Genomic DNA, 23,173 nt, shown 5'->3' on the forward strand with positions numbered 1-23,173 from the left:
GACCGGTGTCAAGATGGTGATGTGGCTCCCAGGAGACACACGTGGTCTCAGTGAACCGCACTCGTCATCCACAGATACCGGACGTGATGTTGAAAGCGCGACCACACCAGGAACATGCGCACTAGTGAATGTCATAGAATGTATTACAGTACGCAGCGTCCAGTCCGCAGTGTTTCCTGAACGTGGAAACATACCCTAAAGGGAACAAAGATGCAGGATTCAGTGAAGGTGACTATTTCCCAGCAAAAGAGGCACGTTATTTGTGGTGGTTTCTCAATGAGGCTTAATCCTTTACTGCAGCATGCACAGGATAGCATATCTGTAATCAGAGCAATCTACAGATCCAGCAGCACCTCTAATGATGGGCTCTATCTTGCAACTTCCAAAATCATGGCAACCAGCTGTCCAGATTGAAAACCTTGTTAACCATTCTTGGCTTCTTGACATTTCTTTTCTCTTGCATTGGCAACAATAAACCCAGCCCATCGCCAATGACCCCAGACACTGACTAGCTTGCTTCAATAAAGAAAAGGCTTGAATAAGCCACACTCTAAAATTCATCCGGGTTACACTCCGCCCTGTAACCTGGGATCACACAGTTTTTTTTTTCTTTGCATGCTGTCACAACGACTCTCCAATAGACCATCTCAGTGGCTATCCAACAGGTTTTAATTATAATCGCGGCTGTTTCCTGGTTATGGCTGCCACAGTGACTGCCACACTTTATCCAGCCATGAACGTCAGCCCTAAAGAAATGTTTCCTCTTCTACAATCTCCTGCCACAGCTTCTGATTACACTCAGGAGTCTCCACTTGGTGCCCTCATTAGTCTTTAACACAGGGTTTGCCCAGTCATGTACAGAGAATCTGACTTGCACCCCCAGCATGGGAGGGCAGGCACTTCAACAGCACATACTTGATGCACAAGGAGCTGCTCAGCACCTCTGAAGCCAGTGCCAAAAAATAAGAGTCATAATGATAAGTAGTATTACTTTCCCTTCTTATAGGGACTATGTTTCATTTCTTTAAACAAAGTTTATGAGGATAAGTGAACAGTGGGAAATATTAAAGATTTTAGGATTTTTTTAAATATAGATAATGACATTGAGAATTAAAAAAAATAGACAAAAAAACTTTTAAAAAAATCAAATAAAAAAAAAATGATTTATACGGTAGGTTATAACCAGAAGGCAAACCTGAGACTTTGTGATAAATATGAATATTATGGAGAAGGGAGACGGTACGAGAGGGACTCAGCACTAGATTTGGAGTTGTGATTTGAATTAATAGCATATGGAACAAAATGGATATTATAAACACAATCAGATAAAAGTGTTTTATTCTAGGTGCATCTGTAAACATACGGTAATGATATTGAAAAACTGTTAGTAAAAATATATTGTTATGTTAATTTAACTAAATGTATTGTTTACTCTCTAGGGTTTTAAAGGAGAATTATACATGGTCACTTTTACAATAAAAGCAACTAATTGTTCCAAGACTGACTATTCCATTTTGGGAGACGAATGTGCCTTTACCCACTTCTCTGTAAGTTAACTTGTAAATATTCATTTACGCAGATTCTTTAAAAGTAACTTAACCCATTGCAATTTGGCTTACAGCTGATGACAAAAAAATGCTTTTGTAATGAATTAATTACATATTTGGTAATATATATCATATATGTTATTAAAACAGTTGGACACTTCCAAAAAAAACTTTTACAAAATGGGCATATATGGTGGTGTTAAAAAAAACATAATTACCAACAGGGAGGAAATGGTTGAAGAAGTAAAGGTGGTTGGAAATTTAGGAGGTAGCAATAATGCGATCCTCAAGTCTTGGATTACAAAATGAGGAAGACCTATGAGGACTCAGACTTTCAGGTTGGACTTCAGAAAGGCAGATTTTAATGGACGCAGAAAGAGAGTAAGAAAGGTCCATGGCTAGATGTCCTAAACTTCAGAAATGTCCAAGAAGGAGGGGAGATTTTGCTAAATGAAATTCTCACTGCACAATCAATAACCATCCCAAAAAGAAGGAATAATTGGAATAATTTAAATTGCACCTGTCACCTGTTTTGGCCTCTATAAGATACGGCCGATGCCTTTCAGGGTTTATCTACAGCATTCTATAATGCCGTAGATAAGCCCCCGGTCTGACCTGCAAGATAAGAAAAATACGTTTTATTACACTCGCCTGTGGGCGGTCCGATGTGGTCCAGTATGATGGGTACAGGTCCGGGTCCGGCGCCTCCCATCTTCTTGCAACGCCGCCCTCCTGCTTGTTTCATCGCTCCCGGCATTGCACTTCTGCACAGGAGTACTTCTCTGCCCTGTTGAGGACAGAGGAATGTCCTGAAGAGTGCAAGCGCAGGGCCTCTCTGACCTTTCCCGGCGCCTGCACACTGCAGTACTGTACTTTGCTCTGCCCTCAACAGGGCAGAGAAGTACGCCTGCACAGAAGTGGGATGCTGGGAGCAATGAAGCAAGCAGGAGGACGATGTCACAAGAAGATGAGAGGCACCGGACCTGGACCTGCGACATCCATCGGACCGGACCTCCCCACAGGTGAGTATAATAAAACCTATTTTTCTTATCTTTCAGGTTGGAGGGGGCTTATCTACAGCATTATAGAATACTGTAGATAAGCCCTGAAAGGCAGTGGCCGCATCTTATAATGGCCAAAACAGGTGACAGGTTCCCTTTAAATAGACCAGTTTGATGCTGGTCACTACTCACTGGAAGAGATGTGCTGATACCTGGATGTTTGGGTCCGGCGGGTTTGGCCAGTTACAAAAAGCTAGGGTTCGGGTACCAGAACAGTATGCAGACCCGAACCCAGACCCCATTCACTTGAATAGGGGGCCAAACATCCAGTATTTGCCATGCTGTCATGTACATGACAGCACAGCAAACACCACTTCTGATCAGCAGTAAAATCATCTCTGCCGGACAGTCAGCCGTGGTTCTCATACTGTCAAAAGACAGCGTGAGCCAACAGTTGTGATCGGAGGTATAAAGTTTACCTCCGGTCATTGTTATCAGATGATGGGACTACTGCTCCCATCAAACAACGCCTGCTGCCACTAAAAACAGCGAGAGCAGGCGGTGGCTGATGGAAGTATTCATCAGCCAGTGCCCACGTTGTAAATAAATATTTTTTTAAAAAACGGCATGGGTTCCCCTGTATTTTTGATAACCTGCCAGGCAAAACTCACAACTGGGGGATGCAACCCTCAGCTGTCAGCTTCAGCAAGGATGATTATCTAGACCAGAGGGATCCCTATACTCTTTTTTTTTTTAATTATTTAAATTAATAATTTAAAAAAAGGTGTGGGGTTCCCCCCATTTTTGACAACCAGCTTTGCTAAAGTAGACAGCTGAGGGCTGGTATTCTCAGGCTGGTGAGGGGCCATGGATATTGGCCCCCCTAAAGATAGCAACCTGCAGCTTACCAGAAAAGGCACATCTATTAAATGCACCAATTCTGGTGCTTTGCCAGGCTCTTCCCACTTGCCCTGTAACGGTGGTAAGCGGGGTTCATATTTGTGGGGTTGATGTCATGGATTCGTAACGGAGATGAGTCTATAAGACATTTATTCATTACTAATCCTATAGTTGTATGGTAAAGACAAAGCCGGAATTAAGTCCTTTATTTGAAATAAAACAAACTACACTTTTCCATTTTTATTTAAAAATAACAAACACAGTTATACTCGCCTTACACTCATTCCACTGAAGCCATCGTCTTCTGTAATAAAACAAAAATAAAGAACAATATCCCTTATCTGTCCGTCGTTCTGTCCTAAGCCGTCATCCATGTCTAGGGAATAAACAGTTTTAAACCTGGACGGTGCCAAGATTGCGACTGTCCAGGCTGAGAACCACCTTTGAATGAGCTGCTGTGAGCGCTGCATCAGTGACTAGCTACACGACTACATCTGTGGTTAGAATGCAGAATAAAAGAGAGTCAGATTTTAGGAAAACTCAACATGGGCTTTTATTTTTTAAAAGATTTGCAGGTTTTGTAGTGGCGCAAATCTCTCCAACCACTCTGGGTTTTGGAAGTAGTCCATGTCCATGATTCATATTTAAACTTTGAGCTGAGATTTGGGTGTGTCAGTGTTTGTTTTGTAAGCTGCAGACCAGGATACAATACAGCGTCACGGACGTTACAGTAGTGACGCCTGCTGTGATAGTGCAGAGATACAGACAGAGGTTTAGGGAACGGAGGGGTAATGTTAACTCACCCAGAGGCACAATGGGCCGTGGATCAGTCGCCCAGGACGAGCGCAGTCAGCCGGAGCCGAAGAGGAGAGAGATGCTGAGGAGTGTAGCACACCAGCAGGACCTGCGGCACGTGACTGCCTGTCAGCCAGGGGGTGGAGCTACCGAAAGGCACCACTGGGAGCCGGCAGCAGTGCATGTATGTGGCATGGGTATGAGAGATAAATATCAGGTCAGACAGCCAAATGGTCATACACGGAGAGAGTGGCGCAGTACAGAGGGAATAATCAAAGAATAGTCAGGACGTAGCCAATAAGTAAGAAAACTGAGCTGGGCAAACAACAGTACAAGGGCAGCAGACAGAAAACCTCAACAGGGACAGAACCAGATCAGAACCAGATCAAAACCAGACAGACACACGATAATTCAGGTGCGAAGCACAAGCACAACAGGGTCAGACACACTCAGCCAAGGGTCAGAGTATAAACGACAAAGGATGGCCCCACAATGAGGCTATAAGAAGCCTCCCAGGACCCCAAAAGAGGCCATCTGAGTTAACCCTAAAATCTCCTAATCCGAGAACCCAGAGAACCAAGACATACAGGCCTATCAGCACCCCTTACCGAACTGTTAAAAAGAAAGCAGTCTGTCAGAATAGATAGCTACAGAATAGATTTTATTTCTTTATTTGGACAGAAAAATGGTTTTATTTCATATATTTAATAGGGTCCCTCGGTGCCCAACAATGGCATGGCCCAGGTTTCAGTGTACTGTTCACCCTTTCAATCAACATGCTGCACCCATACTCTTTACTTGATAAACACCACTCATAAGCCCAAATTGAATCCTCGGCCTTTAGGGTATGTGCACACGTAGTTTTTAGTCTCTGCGGATTTTGTAGAGAAAACCGCAGGAAATCCGCAGGACAAAGTGCTGCGGTTTTTCTGCGGTTTATCTGCGGATTATCTGCGTTTTTTCTGCGGTTTTGCCCTGCGGTTTTACACCTCATAATGGATGAGGTGTAAAACCGCAGCGTTTCTGCACCAAACAATTGACATGCTGCGGATTGTAAACCGCAGCAAAACCGCGCGGAAAAAAACGCAGCATGTGCACAGCTTTTTTTTATTTCCATAGGAAATAAAGGTACTGTACAACGCAGCAGAATCTGCTGCGTTTCTGCAGAGCCAAAAACGCTGCGGAAACGCAGCAGAATCCGCAGCGTGTGCACATACCCTTAACGTCCATATTGAAACTCAGGAGCCGAGTGCCCACACGCAATGTAAATGCAGGCATGATCTTATCCCTTTCTCCAGTATGCAGTGGCCACTTGCTACAGTGTTATACTGTGTGCAGCAAGTAGCCATTACAGACGAGAGAGATCACAGCACACCTGCACTGACATTGTGTGTGTACGCCTCTTTGGCCCCTGTAGTGTTAATGCGGAAGTGCAGGGCAGGGGATTCAATTTGGGTAGCACTTTTTCTGGAGACTATAAGTACAATAAATTGCATTTTGGGGGTGACAGACTCCCTTTAAGCAGCACTGAAAGATTAGTAAGCTATCTCAATATCCAGAAACATTCATGTGGTAGTCCGGAACTAAAATTCATTTTAATCCTAAATGCCTATCTATTTAATGTCATAATCTAATCTCTTTACAAATACACTTTATTTAAAAAATCCATACCAGTCACTACTCTAATTGTTTGCTTTTTTTTTACTAATTCCTCTTGGATGATGCTATATTTGAGTATGTCAGCTCATGCTGGGATAATCAAATCAGTCACCATCAGGGGAAGAGGCTGTGGCCTCCCTGAAATGAAGCATAATCAGTGATCTCCATTTCATGGGCTGGGCTAGTCCCTGCTCTACTGAGCATGCCTCGCTTGTCAATTCTGACATATGCTGTCATGTCCCATGATTTTGAATCATCAGACAGTACTGCATTTTACCATATTGTTGTTTCCATTGCTGTATATAGACCTGTTCCTTTTAGAGGTTTTCTCCTCCCCCCTCACCTGTGACTCTCATTTTTGTAACCCCTCCCTTCTTCTCCATTTTTGAGTCTTCTCCATCTTGGAGACACACGTTTATACAGCTCTGTACAAGGAAAATCTCTTTTTACCTACTGTAACGTGCATTATGCAAGGATTCAGCCGAAAATAAACCTTCTACTGGACTCTTCAAACGTGCTCTTTTCAGGCAAGTTTAAACTATCTGCGGACATCACTAAACGTGAGTAACGGTCAACAGACTCCATGTGTTGGCAGTCAGAGCGCCCACACACTTACTTAATGGTCTCCAGCTTCTACAAGTCAGAACAGGCATTAGAAGATCGGCTTACACCATATAGATTCCATTAGCCTGTGTGCAGCACAGCCCCTCCCCCAGCCTTCACCCTGTAGAGACTGTAGCAGATCATATTACACAGATCCCATCTGCCTGTGAGTTACAAAGGCTGAAGGAAAGTCTGCAATATCTGAATATGAGGACTCGGCCACTAACAGACCAAGGCGCTCTACTAAGCCGTCACTGAAAGCTATAGAGAACCTTGAAGTCATTAAACATGAACTTTCTTGTAATATATCCGTCTTATGGCAAAGACTGCAGAGTCACATTAACAGCATCTCCCAATATGCCTCTCATGAGTTACCAGCAGAGGGAGCCCTTGAACAATTGTACTCTGCATACCAGGCTTACAAAGACACTTGCAGAAAATACATCTCAACGCTACGGAAATTAAATACGCCAGAATCGCTAAAAGAATGCGAGGTCTTCCAACAGCTCAATGCCGAACGAGATAGCACCGTGTGCGACATTGTGAACAAAACAGAAGCAAAAATCCCACAAATGTCAGAAGTGACATCGCACAGATCCAGGTCTGCTAGGAGCTCAAAGCACTCAATCAAGTCAAGCTCATCAAGGTACTCAACCCTCAGTGAGCAGTTCATAAAAGCCCGTGCCGAAGCAGAATCTTTGAAAGTGCAAGCCATTTTCGCCCAAAAGAAGGCAGAGAAGGAAACAGTATCTGCACGCAAGAAAGCAGAGATGGAAGCTGAATCCGCATGCAAGAAAGCAGAGATGGAAGCTGAATCCGCACGCAAGAAAGCAGAGATGGATACCGAATATGCATGCGAGAAGGCGGAAATAGAAGTCCTGCAGAAGGAATACGAACATGCAGCAGCCGTGGCAAAGCTAAAGGTCTTCTGGGTGGGAGTCAAGGAGGCAGCATCAATTTGTACGATCTCGACATGGAAGACCCACTTAAGCGCACAAGAAATTACGTGCTGAGCCAAACCAATGAACCCCTGACCACCAACAACATTCCCGTCAGCACCCATCTCTCTCTAGAGCATCAGGACGTTGATCCGTCTGCAGATTCTAGCTTTCACGGTCAGTCAAATGATCCACAAATATTCAAACCCGAACCTTCTTCATGTGTCAGTACACGGCCTGACCCTACACCTCAGCCAGTGCCATACGCCAACGTCTACATGCAACCTAACATGCCGACAAGGCACTGTGCTCCTGATAACTGTGTGGTTCCAGTCCCGCATACAACAGAGATCATATGCCACAAACCAGTTGCTGGTCTAAACGCCTACGCCACTCCGTATCTTTCCATGTTCTTGAACCAAGAAGCTAAGACCCACGCTAACAGCATCACTCAGCCGGCAAATGTTACTCCAAAGTCAGAAAGAACAGACATGGCCGATTTTGCGAGGCTAATGATACGCCGAGAACTCACCAACACCGGTCTCACAAGGTTCGACGACCAGCCTGAGAATTGGTTGGAAATATACCTTTAAAGCCGCAATTAGTGACCTTGGCATCACTGCTGCTGAAGAGCTGGATCTGCTAATCAGGTGGCTCGGACCTCAATCCACGGAGCGGGTTAAGAGGCTCAGATCCGTCCACATCAGTAATTCAGCAGCTGGTCTCATGGCTGCATGGGAAAGACTAGAACGTAGCTTTGGCAGTCCTGAAGCCATAGAGAATGCACTGTTTAAGCGTCTACAGGATTTCCCCAAAATATCTGGCAAGGACAGCTCAAAATTCCTAGAGCTCAGTGACCTACTCCTAGAGCTCCACTTAGCCAAGGCAGACACGCACCTACCTGGTCTTAGCTACCTGGATACCGCTCGGGGCGTTAACTCAATAGTTTCAAAGCTGCCATACAATATGCAAGAGAAGTGGGCCACTATTGGATCAAAGTACAAAAAAGCCAATCAAGTCTCCTTTCCTCCATTTTCTTACTTCTGTGAATTTATCAAGGAAATCGCAGAGTGTAAGACCGACCCGAGTTTTTTCTATGTAGAACCCAGCGGACCCGGTCCAACTCCTCCTAATTATGAGGGTCCACGTACTAACCTGAAAAGCCAAGGAGACCCAGTGCCAGCGAAAAAGACCGACATCCTTCCCACACCTACATCAGCTCCAAACCAGAGCAACACAGGGGACAAGGTTGAAGATCTTAATCGTATGTGTCCCATTCATAAGAAGCCACATCCCCTAAAGAAGTGCATGGGCTTCAGAAAGAAGCCGCTCCACGAGCGCAAGGAACTTCTAAAGACATTTGGTGTATGTTACAGATGTTGTGCTTCTACTGAACACTTTGCTAATGACTGTAAAATTCCTATTAAGTGTTTGGAGTGTGACAGTGAGGACCACGTGCAAGCACTCCATACATCCCAGCCTACCTCTGCTCAGTTCACACCTTCCATACCCACCACAAGTTATGGGGTGGAGGAAACAGAGCAAGCAAGTACGACCAAGGTATCATCTTCATGCACAGAAGTTTACGGAGAAGACCTCTGGGACAAGTCATGTGCAAAGATATGCCTGGTGAACATATATCCTAAGGGTCAGCCCGAAAAGAGCACAAGGGTGTACGCCATCCTGGACGATCAAAGCAACTGATCACTTGCAAGGTCAGAGCTCTTTGATTTGTTTGATTTAAAAGGAAATGCTTACCCCTACACCTTGGGTACTTGCAGTGGTGTCACAGAGGTCTCTGGGAGAAGAGCCAATGGACTTATAGTATCTTCACTTGAGAACAACGTAGAGATACCTCTGCCTACACTCGTCGAGTGCAACCAGATACCATCCAATAGAGAGGAGATTCCAACGCCAGAGGTTGTTCTTCATCACCCTCATCTAATGACGATAGCCAACAAGATACCAGCTCTTGACAACAGTGCAGATATCCTGATCCTGCTCGGTAGAGACATTCTCCGACTGCATAAGGTACGTCAGCAGATCAATGGACCACATGATGCTCCATTTGCTCAACGCTTTGATCTAGGCTAGGTTATCATAGGCAACGTCTGTATAGACAAGATGAAGAGGACTACAAAGATTTGCTCATGTAAGACTCATATCTTGCCAAATGGTCACAGTACATATTGTCAACCATGCCCACATCACTACTGGGTGAAAGAAACACTGAGTGACTGTAAGCGGCAGCTAGAAACCTATGACAACATGAATATATTCTGGTCCTGTGACGAAAACTTCAAGTCAACAGTGTTTGATTCTACAAATGAAACTAACAAGTTGGCACCAGCAAGAGAGGACAAAGAATTCATTAAGGTCATGAACAAGGAATTCACCCAGGATGACTCAAACAACTGGACAGCACCCTTACCCTTTCGTTCTCCAAGGACAAGTTTGCCAAACAATCTGCAGCAAGCAACTGCAAGACTTGCATCTTTAAAACGAACTTTAAAAAAGAAACCAGAGATGGAAAAACATTTCCTCGACTTCATGCAGAATATCTTTGATAGAGATCATGCAGAGCCTGCTCCACAACTAAAGGAAGGAGAAGAATGCTGGTATCTTCCATTCTTTGGTGTCTACCATCCTCGCAAACCCAATCAAATCAGAGTGGTGTTTGACTCCAGTGCCCAGTATGAAGGTATTTCTCTCAATAACATGCTCCTCACCGAACTCAACCTGAACAATAGTCTCATAGGAGCCTACAAAGAACTTCAGCTTGATCATTTCTTAACCGACAATGGGTGCGCTTGGGTGTTCAACCCTCCACATTCATCGCATATGGGAGGATCCTGGGAGCGCATGATTGGAATTGCACAAAGAATTCTTGATTTAATACTGCTGGACCCATGAAGTCTTGGTCACCTTCCTCGCGGAAGTGTCTGCAATAATAAATGCCAGACCGCTGGTGCCGGTATAGTCAGACCCTGATGCCCCAATGATCCTTACACCAGCAACTCTTCTTGCACAGAAAATTGGAACCGCCACAATTCCTCCTGGAAATTTCAACCACAAGGACATGTACAGACGTCAGTGGAAGTAGGTACAACACCTGTCTAATGAGTTTTGGCACCATTGGAAGACGGAATACCTGCATCTGCTCCAGAGCCGTCACAAATGGCAGACAGCAAAACCTAACCTCCAAGAAGGAGACCTCGTCCTCCTAAAAGACAAAGAAGCTCATCGCAACAACTGGCCAATGGGTCTTATCACCAAGGCTATGCCCAGTGAGGATGGAAAGACCCGAAAGATGGAAGTCAAGGTAAAAAAAGGTGGTTCATCACGACTTCTCCTTCGCCCAGTCACCGAACTTGTACTGCTTCTACCAAAGGAGGACATCACATAAAAGATATTTCTACTGGACACAGCTCACGATGGAGAGCATACCGACATACACCCTTAACTGTCAAGAACTTGAACTTCATCTTTGGATTGTTTGGGTTGGTGGAAGTGTTGGCACGTTGCGGCTTTCCCAATCTGAAGATAGGTTCTCCTATGGACTTGGACTATCCATCCGTTGAGGACTTCACGTCATCAACCAAGAATTGGACTTACAACTGTTACAGTTTATTTGCATGTTGTGTTTCTTCTTTTTTTGTCTTCCAGGCGTCTAGGACGCCGTTGATCATCATCGTAACATGTCATGTCAAGTTGAATCATCATGAAATCTAATGATTTCAGACGGGGCGTGTCATGTCCCATGATTTTGAATCATCAGACAGTACTGTATTTTACCATATTGTTGTTTCCATTGCTGTATATAGATCTGTTCCTTTTAGAGGTTTTCTCCTCCCCCCTTGCATGTGACTCTCATTTCTGTAACCCCTCCTTTCTCCATTTTTGAGTCTTCTCCATCTTGGAGACACACGTTTATACAGCTCTGTAAAAGGAAAATCTCGTTTTACCTACTGTAACATGCATTATGCAAGGATTCAGCCGAGAATAAACCTTCTACTGGACTCTTCAAACGTGCTCTTTTCAGTCGAGTTTAAACTATCTGCGAACATCACTAAACGTGAGTAACAGTCAACAGACTCCATGGGTTGGCAGTCTGAGCGCCCACACACTTACTGTTTGGCCATGAAGCAGAATATATGCTTATTAGATTTTTGCTACTGTGCACTCGCTCATAGCCTCTAATCAGAAGTAATGAGCCTACAAGAGAATGCACTGCCAGTGAACGTTGTAAAAAGATGATCCAACGTGCAGGAAAACTAGCTACCAGCACCGCCCCCACAAATGACATCAATTTCACTGTTTCAATTGATGACGATCATTACATCAGATTGCACTATTATGGCACATGATCAGCAGTCATTACTAGGAAAAACAATTCTGTCTATAAATTTCCCCTGCAACTGTCATTCAAATGGTGTTCACCAGAATCACTCTTGGGTTAGGGTCACACGACCGTTTTTCTTCGATCAGAGAAAATCGGTCCGATTATGCTAATCACACTTTGATCAAAATCTGATCAGTGTTTGAGCAGAGTGTAATCCAATTTTCTCAGATTTGGAGAATAAAAAACATTCTCCATCTTCTCCATTCTGTCAATCCATAAAAATCGGACCACACTCTGGTGTCACCCGAATGCAGTCTAATTTTTTCCATGGACCCATAGACATGAATGAGTTTCTGCTTACTGTGATTTTTTTTTCCTTGGACAGACATCTGCACAGCCCCATAGAATAACATGGGGGATGAGTGCTATTCGGCAAAACAAAAGATGGCACTCGTCCGATTGTTACAGTCATGTGCATGAGCACTTACAGATTAGCTCTCTGTTCTAGCCCATATAGGACATATGGATAGGTGTTATCTCTCTGTTACTACCTTCCCAGTTTTACATGGATTACTTCATGTCGCTGTACAAATAAACATAAAAACCTACTTATTAATACCTGTTACTTCCTAATATTCTTTTTTGCTTACTTCTAGCCTCAACTGATTTGTGAAACTAAAATAAAAGTTACAGATAAGACAGTTAAAGTTCATTCAGATCCTCATTGTAAAAAAGAAGAATCCCAACTAGTAAGTTTATTATTTCTTGATTAATTTTTCTTTAACATTGATTGCCAGCTAATTTTCTTACTGAAGGTCTTGAAAGTTTGAAGATCTGGGCCGAAAGGGAGAGGAGGCCCTGTCAACCAGAAAAGGGTTATGATGTCACTGGGATACCGCAACAGAGAGGGACCAGAAGATAATGACGTCGGAATACACAAACTACTGCACTTATTAGAACTGCTTCACCATCCTATTAAACAGTGCAGGTTTTCTTTACTCGGTCATGGCAAGGGTTATTCAGTTCAGTTGATGTCCTGGAGTTCTCCATCCTGAATTGTCTCAGCTGTTCTGCACTGGCACTTGGGAGTTGCCAGTGATAGTTCTACTTCCTAGTTTAGGGGTGAAAGAGAAAGTTCAGTGTTTGGAGTTGGCAGGTGAAGTTTTTCTGGAGACTGTGCATGGAGTTAGTTTGTGTGTTTATCCTCATCTTCTCACATTTGGTTTCCCTTTCCTATACCTCCCCTTTTTCCCACTCTGTTGCTTTGTGTGTATTTGTATCATTGTAGTTTTCTTTTATCCCTATCTGTTTGGTTAGTCTTTTTTATGCACTTCAGTCCATGAAGGTTAAGTTAGGAGCATAGTTAGGTATGAGACCTCGGCGTTTCCAGCATCCTGGATAACCAAAAGGACAGGGATAGTAGACTAAGGCACCACTAGTTTGAGTGATTGGGTAGATGCCCAAAGTCCCTTGTCACCATGTGACACACAAGTTCTGAAATACATATTGGACATGGTCAGATTGGCTTATCGGAAGCTGTTGAATATCCTGATGGACCATGGAAGCAGTGAGAGGTAATTCCTGTTGAAATGCTCCCTTGTAGCTCTGCATAAACTCCGCCCCTACCCCTGGGTGACACAGGGGAGAAGATGACCGGGACTCAGTGGTCAGGAGAGAATGAAGGCTGCAGTAACTGCAGCCACTGATAGCAGGACAGCAGGAAAATGTTGGTGGTACAGCTCCACATCCAGTCCACTCCTCCTGGCCACACAGAACATAGCAGGAGAGGAGGTACAAGACACAAACTACAGGGAGTTTTCTGCAGCTTATGATGAAACATGTAATTAATTATACTTCTTGAATCTGTTTGTTTCAACATAAAACATGTGCTTGTACTGTATATATGTACAGTATATATGAGCCTGTGTATATACAGTATGTGTGTATGTGCCTGTGTATATGTGGTATATGTGTCCGTGTATATGAACCTGTGTATACTGTATTTGTGCATAAGCCTGTGTCCTTTGCACAGACACTCATATTTAAGTCCAGCTGTGTTTAATTAAACTGACTGGACTTGACTTGTAAAGGCACACACCTGTCTATATAAGGGCCCCGTTACACCTATCAATGTCCCAGCGATCCCACCAACGATCCGACGTGGATTGGATCGCTGGGACATAGTTAGCTGATCGCTGGTGAGCTGTCACATAGACAGACCCACCAGCGATCAGGACCAGCAAGCAACTGGTTTCCAGGGTAAACAGCGGGTATCTAAGAGCCGCGCGGCTCTTAGATACCCGCCGTTAACCCTGGAAACCAGCATGCACGCTGATTTCCAAGGTAAGCAGCAGGTAACTAAGAGCCGTGCGGCTCTTAGATACCCACTGTTTACATTGGAAACCAGCTCCCAGCGTCGCTGATCGCTGGTCTCTCGCTGCCACACGCAGCGATGCGCGCTGGCCAGTGGGAGACCAATCATCAAAAACGGCCCAGGACATTGGAGCGCGATCAGCGATACCCGGCAGTGGGGCCGGTCGCTGAACCATGCCACACATAGCGATATTGCTGGCGAGATCGCTGTGGCGTCACAAAATCAGCGATCTCGCTGGCGATCTCGCTGTGTGTGTGACGGGGCCTTAAGACCTAACAGCTCACAGTGCATGTCATACCAAATGAGAATTATGAGGTTAAAGGAACTGGTCAAGGAGTTCAGAGACAGAATTGTAGCAAAGCACAGATCTGGCCAAGGTTACAGAAGCATTTCTGCAGTACTCAAGGTTCCGAAGAGCACAGTGGCCTCCATAATCCTTAAATGGAAGTAGTTTGGGACCACCAGAAGTCTTCCTAGACCTGGCTGTCCAGCCAAACTGAGCAATTGTGGGAGAAGAGCCTTGGTGAGAGAGGTAAAGAAAAACCAGAAGATAACTGTGGCTGAGCTCCACAGATGCAGTAGGGAGATGAGAGAAAGTTCCACAAAGTCATCTATCACTGCAGCCCTCCACCAGTTGGGTCTTTATGGCAGAGTGGCCCGATGGAAGCCTCTCCTCAGTGCCAGATATATGAAAGCCCGAATAGAGTTTGCTAAAAAACGCATAAAGAACTCTCAGACTATAAGAAATAAGATTCTCTGGTCTGATGAGACAAAGATAGAGCTTTTTGGTGCTAATTCTAAGCAGTATGCATGGAGAAAACCAGGCACTGCTCATCACCTGCCCAATACAATCCCAACAGTGAAACATGGTGGTGGCATCATCATGCTATGGGGGTGTTTTTCAGCTGCAGGGATAGGACAACTGGTTGCAATTGAAAAAAACATGAGTGCTGCCAATTGCAGAGATATCCTGGATGAAAACCTCTTCCAGAGTGCTCTGGACCTCAGACTTGGCTGAAGGTTCACCTTCCAACAAGACAATGACTCTAAACACACAGCTAAAATAACAAAAGGGTGGCTTCAGAACAACTCTGTGACCATTCTTGACTGGCCCAGCCAAAGCCCTGACCTCAACTCAAATGAGCATCTCTGGAGAGACCTGAAAATGGCTGTCCACCGACTTTCATCATCCAACCTGACAGAACTGGAAAGGATCTGCAAGGAAGAATGGCAGAAGATCCCCAAATCCAGGTGTGAAAAACTTGTTGCCTCATTCCCAAGAAGGCTCATGGCTGTATTAGCTCAAAATACTACTACTACTACTCAATACTGAGCATAGGGTCTGAATACTTATGACCATGTGATATTTCAGTTTTTCTTTTTTAATAAATTTGCAAAAATTTCTACATTTCCGTTTTTTTTTCAGTCAAGATGGGGTGCAGAGTGTACATTAATGAGAAAAAAATGAACTTTTTTGAATTTACCAAATGGCTGCAATGAAACAAAGAGTGAAAAATTTAAAGGGGACTGAATACTTTCCGTACCCACTGTATATGAATATTTCTGTGTATATACATAGCATATATCTGTATGTGTGTATATATATATACACTCACTGGCCACTTTATTAGGTACACCATGCTAGTAACGGGTTGGACCCCCTTTTGCCTTCAGAACTGCCTCAATTCTTCGTGGCAGAGATTCAACAAGGTGCTGGAATCATTCCTCAGAGATTTTGGACCATATTGACATGATGGCATCACACAGTTGGCGCAGATTTGTCGGCTGCACATCCCTGATGCGAATCTCCCGTTCCACCACATCCCAAAGATGCTCTATTGGATTGAGATCTGGTGACTGAGGAGGCCATTTGAGTACAGTGAACTCATTGTCATGTTCAAGAAACCAATCTGAGATGATTCGAGCTTTATGACATGGCGCATTATCCTGCTGAAAGTAGCCATCAGATGCCTGTTCTTAGCTGAGAGGAGTGGTACCCAGTGTGGTCTTCTGCTGCTGTAGCCCATCTGCCTCAAAGTTCGACGCACTGTGCGTTCAGAGATGCTCTTCTGCCTACCTTGGTTGTAACGGGTGGCAATTTGAGTCACTGTTGCCTTTCTATCAGCTCGAACCAGTATGCCCATTCTCCTCTGACCTCTGGCATCAACAAGGCATTTCCGGCCACAGAACTGCCGCTCACTGGATTTTTTTTCTTTTTCGGACCATTCTCTGTAAACCCTAGAGATGGTTGTGCGTGAAAATCCCAGTAGATCAGCAGTTTCTGAAATACTCAGACCAGCCCTTCTGGCACCAACAATCTTGCCACGTTCAAAGGCACTCAAATCACCTTTCTTCCCCATACTGATGCTCGGTTTGAACTGCAGGAGATTGTCTTGACCATGTCTACATGCCTAAATGCACTGAGTTGCCGCCATGTGATTGGCTGATTAGAAATTAAGTCTTAACACACAGTTGGACAGGTGTACCTAATAAAGTGGCCAGTGAGTGTATGTGTCTATGCGCATATATATTGTGTGGTGTAGTGACCACTATGTCAGCTAGGGGGCGCTGTGTGGGTGTCCCAGGACGGGTGTACAGGCACATTCAGTGTGGTAACAGGAGCAGGGTCCTAAATGACCATTATGGGTCTCAAGGTGGGTGGCCTTGGGATGCAGGATCCAGGGTGTATTGATCAGCAGAGGTACTGCTGATCTTTCTGTTACACTGTGTCAGGGAAGCCTGTATGTGCAATACAACCTTTAGTGATGTCATAGCCATGTGATCACCTGTGGGTGTGGTTACAGGGCTATGTAATTGAGGTGTTTGGCACATGTGAGAGAGTGGAGGGAGTATGTCTGAGTATGGACAGACTTCCATGTGTCCAGGTGGGACACTACAGAGAGTGTATATGGGGAGGACTACAGCTCCCAGCATGTGCTGAGACTCTCAGTCCGAGTCTGAAGCCACGGACATTTCTGTTCCTTTGCCTGAAGTGAAGGTTACATTTCAGTGTTACGCTGCCTTGTGGGTTTATGAAGTTAATAAACCACATGGACTTTGGGAAAACCTGCCTCATAATTGTCTCCCGCTGCACCTGAGCGAGTCACATCCCTACAATTGGTGGAGAACGCGGGCAGCGATTCCCAGAAGCACGTGTGGCAATGCTGGCGATTCTGAGCCAGGAGAGCAGACGGTCTGACAACCGTGAGTAATACTGACCGAGGTCAGAGAAAGTGACTATTAATATTTGTGGGATACCTCTGAGGAGAAGAGGCGTCCGAGAACCTGTGTGGCCGACACAGGTAACAGACAGGAGTCTGTGTTGCACTGACCAGGGTCAGTGAGAGACTGTGTTCCTGGAGGGGTCAGTGAGCAAGGTCCTGGAGGGTCAGTGTTGGGAAGAGCCCTGAAGCACGTGCTATGACCTTGGACCTGGTGAGGCGTGTGTTGGGCAGTCTCAGGTGGAGACGGATGTCCTGAAGAGCACTCGCTGAGCCCCTGGACCTGGTGAGACCGGTGTGTTGGGAAACCCTGGGAGTAGGGCTGCTCCCTGAATAGCACCCGGTGTGCGCCTGTGTGTTGGATGGTCTCAGGCGGAGACGGTACGTCCTGAACAGCACACGGACAGGACAAGAGAGACTGTGCATGTGTTTTTGTTTTTTTTTTCTTTTCCTCTGCAAAACCTGAAGGTGCTTGCTGTGGCTCAGTGGGGTCACGAAGGTCTCGCAGCACAGGGTCCTGGTGTTTTTCCTTTTTTGGGATCTGCCCTGGGAGCATTGGCAGCAGACGCTGTCTGTCTACACCATCCTGCTGCAGCTTTATTGCATGTGACTAAGCGGATACAGTAGTTGTGGCTTTACACAACTATTAAGGGTGAGTACCCTGTATTATTGCTGCATAACCCATTATACCTGCACTGGTAAGGCCCTATGGGCGCACTTTTGTGGCTTTTTTATCTTTGTGACAAGCGGCTTTCAGTAACCCGGCGGGGTTACGAAGGTGACAAGCGGCTTCCGGTGGATCGGCGGGTCCACGAAGATGGCGCAGCAGGAGCTGCAGTGACACCAGCCACTGTGTGTGTGTGAACGGCAGCTGGAGGTGCCGGTGGTTTGTGACAGCAGAAGCTGTGGTGGTGCCAGCAAGGACTTGTCTGGTATCGTGAGAGACAAACTGTGTGGTGTGAACTGTGGCCTAAGAGGTTCTGCAGGACGGACATGGGGAAATCCCAAAAGGGAGTGGTAACCCAAAAAGGGGTGGAGTCCCAAAAGGGGGCGGTGACCCAAAAGGGAGTGGTAACCCAAAAGGGGGCGGTGACCCAAAAGGGAGTGGTAACCCAAAAAGGGGTGGAGTCCCAAAAGGGGGCGGTGACCCAAATTGGAGTGGTAACCCAAAAAGGGGTGGAGTCCCAAAAGGGGGCAGTGACCCAAATTGGAGTGGTAACCCAAAAAGGGGTGGAGTTCCAAAAGGGGGCGGTGACCAAAATTGGGGTGGCAACCCAAAGCGGGGTGGTGGTCCAGAAAGGGGCCAAGTGTGAAGAAGTGACTGCACTGGGTGACTCAGTAGGTATGTCTGGAGTACCGCAGTGTATGTGCAGGTCTTTTTCAGAATGTGGAATATCCTTTCCGGGGAGTAATGATGGGCCACAGGTGTGTACAGTGATGCTGCACCGGGAAGGAGCCTTTGGTGGGCTGGAATCAGAGAGTCAGGTGACTCTGACAGGAACTCCTCTCGTTTTCTCTCTGACCGAGAAAAACATCAGGGTTCGCTGTAAACACGGGGTCACGGTGAACTACGCAGTAGACAGAGTAGTGTTTGAGGGGACCAAAGGTGGTGAGTGCCAAGGTAGAGGGATACCACGGGACTTAGTCTATGCCTGGGAGAGGGGCCGGGACTTTCTTTTGTTTGATGACATTTGGTCGGATGATGGAGATGCTTCGACTGTGGGGCCAGCGGACACGGAGACAGTGACGGCTCCTGACATGGACAGGTCAGAGGTAGAACTGACCAGAGGAAGAAGTACATCTGCCCAACTGACGGACCTGACGTCTCGTGATAAGACAGATGGTGGGCTGGGGGATGAGACGACTGGACTAGACACATTGGTGCTGGACGGTAACTGGAGGGTTCACTCGACTGGGGTGACTGACCCAGTGGTACCCTTTAACGATATAATTAAAGAGGTAGTGGTGCGACACGTGATGGACAAAAGAGAACAAGATCGTGAGATACAGCTGATAAAGGAGACTGTAACAGAACATGTCGAACAGGAAAGAGTCCTAAGGCAAGCAGCTGAGCACAGAGTGGATGAGCTGGAGAAGGAAGTCTCTGAGCTCAGAGGTCACCTGTCCGCTTGTAAAACCATGAACAAGACCCTGTTGGAAGATATGGAGGTGCTCAGAGAGGCCCAAGAGAAGCATCAACAGGAGATTCTCAGGAGAGAGGATGAGCGTCGCTACCTGGCAGAGGAGCGAGATAAAGTTCTGCAAGAACTCAGTGGAGTAGTAAAAGGTCTTCTGCAGGAGAAGTGGATGGACGAAGACGTACAGCGGCCGTGCCCGACTGATAGCAAGGCAGAACTGCCAAAGCCCATCTTGGAAAAGGGTCCTGAAGACTGTAAATCTCAGGAAGATGGTGAGCCAAGAGCTGCACAAGACAGTCACCCGGTCTTGGCAGATACCTTGAGGGAAGTGTCCGTGGGGAACCCAGAGCCATCTGTCCAGGATGAGAGCAAGTCCATGACCTTCAAGTGCGTGATGGAGGTACCCGAAAACGTGCGAGAAGCGTGTGCCAGCGAAGGTGTCCATGAGACCTTTAAAAAGGCAGTAAAGGCCTATAGTGTGAGCTGGGCACCAGAAACAGACCAGTTGGTGATACTGGCAGAAACGGAAGACACAGAGAGAAGGGTGGCTGTCCTGAAGGAGATGCACCTACAATGTCTCCGCACGAAACAGATGCTCGTGGAGCATAATAGGAAAGCTGCTCGACGTCTGGAGCTTGCAAGGGAAGCTCAAAGTCGGCTGGGCTTTGTGGAAGACATAATTCCGGTACCCAGAAATCTGGTAGGGAAAGTCGTTGGCAGACTTGGAAAGGTGATTCAGGAGATGGTGAATCGATCCAGTGTGAAGAGAGTGAGGATCCCACCTGCTGGTGAAATCCAAGTCGCTGTTGAAGATGACATGGTTCCTGTCATTGTGGTTGGTTCGGTGGAAAGCATTGAGACGCTTCGCATGCTCCTGGAATATCGGGTAGCGTACCTGAAGGAGATTGAGCAGCTAAGACAGGATCGGCTGCAGATGAATGAGCAGATAGAGAATGTCAGGTGGCATCCACCTCCAACCCAAGGTGTAAGGACCCGAAGGGATCCTCCAAGGAATGAAAGGACAGGTAGTCGAAGGCAAGAACGTCGAGAGTCCGCAAGTGGCCGTTCTAATCGTAGTAACATAGGCACGAGACCCGGTGGTGGACATAGTGACAGAGGGTCAGACTCAGACCAGCCAGTTGGCCCAGCTGGACGTGGGACTCATGACCGTGTGAACTGGGAGAGCCGGCCAGTGAGAGAAAGGTCGGGTGACGGAGCGCAATGCAAACAGGTGGAGACTAAAGAGTGTCTGATCACACTGACGGACGTTGACGGGAAGGCCAAAGCCCAAGGCCGAGATACTGACCGCTGGGGGCGGGGGAGGCCTAACGTGAATATGAGGCAGTTTGACTACAGAAACAGATGGAGATGGTCCTCTCGACTTGTAGGGCACGGTGACATGGGTGCCAGGTCTCAAGATACCTGGGTGATGTCATGTGTTCAACCCCACAAGTTTGAACAGAGGGGGGAGGTATGTGGTGTAGTGACCACTATGTCAGCTAGGGGGCGCTGTGAGGGTGTCCCAGGACGGGTGTACAGGCACATTCAGTGTGGTAACAGGAGCAGGGTCCTAAATGACCATTATGGGTCTCAAGGTGGGTGGCCTTGGGATGCAGGATCCAGGGTGTATTGATCAGCAGAGGTACTGCTGATCTTTCTGTTACACTGTGTCAGGGAAGCCTGTATGTGCAATACAACCTTTAGTGATGTCATAGCCATGTGATCACCTGTGGGTGTGGTTACAGGGCTATGTAATTTAGGTGTTTGGCACATGTGAGAGAGTGGAGGGAGTCTGTCTGAGTATGGACAGACTTCCATGTGTCCAGGTGGGACACTACAGAGAGTGTATATGGGGAGGACTACAGCTCCCAGCATGTGCTGAGACTCTCAGTCCGAGTCTGAAGCCACGGACATTTCTGTTCCATTGCCTGAAGTGAAGGTTACATTTCAGTGTTACGCTGCCTTGTGGGTTTATGAAGTTAATAAACCACATGGACTTTGGGAAAACCTGCCTCATAATTGTCTCCCGCTGCACCTGAGCGAGTCACATCCCTACAATTGTATGCGACTGTGTACATGAGCCTGTGTATGTGTATATATATATATAATAATAATTTTTATTTTTATATAGCACTAACATATTCCGCAGCGCTTTACAGTTTGCACACATTATCATCACTGTCCCCAATGGGGCTCACAATCTAAATTCCCTATCAGTATGTCTTTGGAATGTGGGAGGAAACCGGAGAACCCGGAGGAAACCCACGAAAACACAGGGAGAACATACAAACTTCTTGCAGATGTTGTCCTTGGTGGGATTCAAACCCAGGACTCCAGCGCTGCAAGGTTGCAGTGCTATCCACTGAGCCACAGTGCTGCTATATATATACAGTCATATGTTAAAGTTTGGGCACCCCAATTAATGTTAACCTTTTTTCTTTAAAACAATTTTGGTTTTTGCAACAGCTATTTCAGTTTCATATATCTAATAACTGATGGACTCAGTTATATTTCTGGATTCAAATGAGGTTTATTGTACTAACAGAAAATGTGCAATCTGCATTTAAACAAAATTTGACCGATGCAAAAATATGGGCACCCTGTCATTTTCTTGATTTGAACACTCCTAACTACTTTTCACTGACTTCCTGAAGCACTAAATTGGTTTTGTAACCTCATTGAGCTTTGAACTTCATAGCCAGGTGTATCAAATCATGAGAAAAGGTATTTAAGGTGGCCACTTGCAAGTAGTTCTCCTATTTGATTCTCCTATGAAGAGTGGCATCATGGGCTCCTCAAAACAACTCTCAAATGATCTGAAAGCAAAGATTATTCAACATAGCTTTTCAGGGGAAGGATACAAAAAGTTGTCTCAGAGATTTAACCTGTTAGTTTCCATTGTGAGGAACATAGTAAGGAAATGGAAGAACACAGGTACAGTTCTTGTTAAACCCAGAAGTGGCAGGCCAAGAAAAAATATCAGAAACGCAGAGAAGAATGGTGAGAACAGTCAAGGACAATCCACAGACCACCTCCAAAGACCTGCAGCATCATCTTGCTGCAGATGGTGTCACTGTGCATCGGTCAACAATACAGCGCACTTTGCACAAGGAGAAGCTGTATGCTAGAGTGATGCGAAAGAAGCCGCTTCTGCAAGCACGCCACAAACAGAGTCGCCTGAGGTATGCAAAAGCACACTTGGAGAAGCCAGTTACATTTTGGAAGAAGGTCCTGTGGACTGATGAAACAAAGATTGAGTTGTTTGGTCATACAAAAAGGTGTTAGGCATGGAGGCTAAAAAACACAGCATTCCAAGAAAAACACTTGCTACCCACAGTAAAATTTGGTGGAGGTTCCATCATGCTTTGGGGCTGTGTGGCCAATGCCGGCATCGGGAATCTTGTTAAAGTTGAGGGTCGCATGGATTCAACTCAGTATCAGCAGATTCTTGACAATAATGTGCAAGAATCAGTGACAAAGTTGAAGTTAAGCAGGGGATGGATATTTCAGCAAGACAATGATCCAAAACACCGCTCCAAATCTACTCAGGCATTCATGCAGAGGAACAATTACAATGTTCTGGAATGGCCATCCCAGTCCCCAGACCTGAATATCATTGAACATCTGTGGGATGATTTGAAGCGGGTTGTCCATG

At 45.9% G+C, this 23,173-nt stretch overlaps 1 protein-coding gene across 2 annotated transcripts in view; it reads left to right on the forward strand.

Annotated features, from left to right (window-relative positions):
• The window catches only part of LOC141092522 (T-kininogen 1-like), a 170,158-nt gene that overhangs the window by 128,290 nt on the left and 18,695 nt on the right, over positions 1-23,173 (forward strand). Inside the window, exons 8-9 of one of the 2 annotated variants that reach the window (XM_073578743.1) lie at positions 1,440-1,547; positions 12,442-12,534. In XM_073578743.1, coding sequence (XP_073434844.1) covers positions 1,440-1,547; positions 12,442-12,534 — 201 coding nt within the window. The remainder of the gene's footprint in view (positions 1-1,439; positions 1,548-12,441; positions 12,535-23,173) is intronic. The other variant, XM_073578745.1, reaches the window with a different exon arrangement.

The sequence above is a fragment of the Dendrobates tinctorius genome, unplaced genomic scaffold (genome assembly GCF_039654945.1).
Source record: "Dendrobates tinctorius isolate UK_male_01 unplaced genomic scaffold, ASM3965494v1 ptg000060l, whole genome shotgun sequence".
Lineage (NCBI taxonomy): Eukaryota > Metazoa > Chordata > Amphibia > Anura > Dendrobatidae > Dendrobates > Dendrobates tinctorius.